Source organism: the organism of the source record quoted next, unplaced genomic scaffold (genome assembly GCF_019419815.1).
Source record: "Pyrus x bretschneideri cultivar Hongxiangsu unplaced genomic scaffold, Pyrus_bretschneideri_v1 Contig11, whole genome shotgun sequence".
NCBI classification, from domain to species: Eukaryota; Viridiplantae; Streptophyta; class Magnoliopsida; order Rosales; family Rosaceae; genus Pyrus; species Pyrus x bretschneideri.
Genome location: NW_025999402.1, coordinates 7312705 through 7315916, shown reverse-complemented (window position 1 = coordinate 7315916; position 3212 = coordinate 7312705). Strand labels below are relative to the sequence as shown.

The window sequence follows — 3212 nt, the reverse complement described above, 5'->3', positions numbered from 1 at the left end:
GGTGCTTTTGCTTGCTCCTTTTGGCTGCCTGGCTTTTGCTTTTTAGTTTCTGCTCCTGCGTTAATACGTGAGGTTTCGTGGGGTGGGTTTTCTGTGCTCTCGAAAGATCTGGGTTGGGTTTTCTTCAAGCTTAGATTTTGGTGCGGAAATTCTTCAGCCCGGTTTCCATGTCTGGGGGCAATGAAGTCAACGTTAGTGAATCCAGGGTAACAACTTTTCTTTGGTTTTTGCTGATTCGAAGTTCGATTTTTTCTGTGTTTTTTTTATGTTGGATGGAGTTTATCTTAATGGGTTATCTGGGATACGGTTTTTGGTTTGTGATTTTGTTGTTGAAAAGCTGATTTGTTTTTGTTTTGTTTCGTTCATTGGGGATGAAGACATTGTTCTTGTTTGAGTTGAGGTTTTTAGCTGTTTTTAATGTTTGATAAGGATATGATTATTGGGTTTGTTATGCTTGTTCGAGTTCATCATGTTTTGGAGATGTTCTTGCCAAGAAGCTCTTGGTTGGAGATTTGATTGTTTGATGGATTTAATGTTGTGGTTTTGTTACGGGAAAGCTTCAGCTCTAAGAAAATGTATGGATGAACATGTGTTTTTCCGGTTTGTTTGCGATTCTACTTCTTTACGGGAATGTTTTTGTTGGTTTTGATGTTTCTGTTCCCTTTGAATCGTAGCAGAAACCATTTTCTTCCAGATATGATGAGGCCGGTTTTAGTTGCGGTTTTTTATTTTAGTTGTGTTTGTGTTGTTATGTTGGAATAAGACATCGACATATGTAAAAATTTTATGGAATCGGATGCGCTCTTTTTACAGATGGTGGTTCCGTTGAATACATGGGTCCTCATCTCCAATTTTAAGCTGTCATACAATCTTCTGCGCCGCCCTGACGGGACCTTCAACCGCCACTTGGCGGAATTCCTTGACCGGAAAGTGCCAGCCAATACTAACCCTGTTGATGGGGTTGTCTCGTTTGATGTCATCATTGACCGCGAAACTAGCCTGCTCAGTCGAATCTATCATCCGGACAATGCTAATCTATCCCCGCTGAACATTGTTGATCCTGAGAGAGCGGTGAGCCAAGAGATTCTTCCTGTCATAATTTTCTTCCATGGTGGAAGCTTTGCACACTCCTCTTCAAACAGCGGTATATATGATGTTCTGTGTCGCCGACTAGTTGGTATCTGCAAGGCTGTAGTGGTCTCTGTGAATTATCGTAGGGCTCCTGAAAATCGCTATCCATGTGCCTATGATGATGGATGGACAGCCCTGAGGTGGGTGAACTCTAGATCATGGCTTAAAAGTACAAGGGACTCAAACGTTCATATCTATCTAGCTGGCGATAGCTCTGGCGGGAACATTGTACACAATGTTGCTTTAAGAGCTGCAGAATCTGGAATCAATGTACTGGGAAATATACTGCTCAACCCTATGTTTGGTGGGCAGGAGCGGACTGAATCCGAGTTGCGATTGGATGGGAAATACTTTGTAACCATCCAAGACCGGGACTGGTACTGGAGAGCTTTTCTCCCTGATGGTGAAGATAGGGACCATCCAGCATGTAACCCGTTTGGTCCCCGGGGTCAAAGCCTCGAAGCTGTCAAGTTCCCGAAGAGCCTTGTTGTGGTGGCTGGTTTGGATCTTGTTCAGGACTGGCAATTGGCTTACGCTAGAGGGCTCGAGAGTGCTGGCAAAAACATCAAACTTCTGTATCTTGAGCAGGCCACAATTGGTTTCTACCTGTTGCCGAATAATGAGCATTTCTACACCGTGATGGATGAGATAAGTAAATTCGTGCTCTCCGACAATTGATAAAATTGACTTATACCACGCGATGATATATAACCTAAGCTTGACATCCCCAGAATAATGAAGGGGTTGTTTGCAGTTTGTAAGATTGTGTAGCTATAGTAATTTACTGTTGTATTGATAATTGTGGCACTAAGATCCTGCTTTGGCCTGGTTCGTTTCCGACGAGGGCTAGGCTTTGGTTGTTGGATGCAAAGGAGTGTGTGATTCTGCATCTAGCTGGATCATCGTATTTTGTTAGTTGGTTCGATAAAGCTTTTGCAGACAGCAGAATCTATTAACTAAAGTTTAGCAGTCCTATGAATGTTAAGATCCAAGGATTCCGGCTTCTGGCCACAACGAAGAGGAGGACCGGGGGTTGTTGGTGTAACATCTCTAGTGGCTGATCGACGATTCAGTGACTTGCTAATGTAATATATAGCTAATTATCGGAACATGGATGAAAAAAATTATCCATGGAATCGTTGTTCTTGTAATGTTTATATATATGTATGTTCTAAGATTATATAAGATGTTTGTGTACTGGCAGTTGCCAATTGTTTGTTCTGCTCTTAAGCATGTTAAGACATGTTTAAGACCAGTGGATATTTATGTTGAAATCTCTGTTCAAATTTTCTGTGGATTTGAAACTCCTCAGCCTCTAATCTGCTACATTCTGTTGGTAATTAATCTGTGAAGATGTCTTCTTTTTTGACAGAGATTCGCTCCAAATCTCATTGTCCGAAGATAAACGATCAATCAATCTGGACCGTTCAAATAGATGGTCTCGATTAATTTATTTCATTGGTTCACCTCATACAAACTAAGGGCTTTAATTTTTCTTACACACAAACAAATGACTCAAATTTTTTGATCCTTAGGCTCCAAACACTAAGGTCTAGAGAGGATCCAAACCCCTTCTTTTCCTCTTATCTTTTGGAAAAAGAAGAACTGCCTTGTCTTTTGAAGAATTTGAGTGTAACATCATCCACACAAGCTGCTAAGCATGGGAAGAAGGGTATGTATGGGTAGGAGTGATTCAGCCTTATCATCGGATAATATCTCCGTTTGAGTTTGATTCGAGAAATTCTCTTTTGTCACCAATCATCACATGGCAAGCTTTGATTGAATGGTAGTTCCTTTTTTGAACACGTGACAAATGTCTATTGGACAGGTGATTTACTTTTTGAATACGTGACAAGCGTTTATTGAATGATGAAGACATTAGAAGGATGCATTAGTTGCAAAAGAGTTTTTCTTGTCTCACTCATCCCGTATATCTATGGCTATAGCCAAGATCTTTCCATACGAGTAGGAGTGATTTTACTTTTTCACCTGCTATATATCCTTATCTTTTATGTCTCAATCATCACGTGTATCTTTTACCTTATCCGATAACTTCTGGTATAAAAAAAGAATAATTCTGC

General features: G+C 40.6%; 1 protein-coding gene across 1 annotated transcript; it reads left to right on the top strand.

Annotated features, from left to right (window-relative positions):
* LOC103928345 (gibberellin receptor GID1C) lies at window positions 1–1830 on the top strand. The gene is made up of 2 exons (XM_009337376.3): window positions 1–206; window positions 814–1830. The coding sequence occupies exons 1-2, from the start codon at window positions 168–170 to the stop codon at window positions 1807–1809; spliced, it is 1035 nt and encodes a 344-aa protein (XP_009335651.2). The 5' UTR covers window positions 1–167; the 3' UTR covers window positions 1810–1830.
* Window positions 1831–3212: the final 1382 nt, after the last annotated feature.

Coding starts and splice junctions, on each gene's coding strand:
- LOC103928345 (XM_009337376.3), top strand. CDS start 168: ATGTCTGGGGGCAATGAAGTCAACGTTAGTGAATCCAGG. Junction 207..813: donor TCAACGTTAGTGAATCCAGG/GTAACAACTTTT, acceptor CTCTTTTTACAG/ATGGTGGTTCCGTTGAATAC.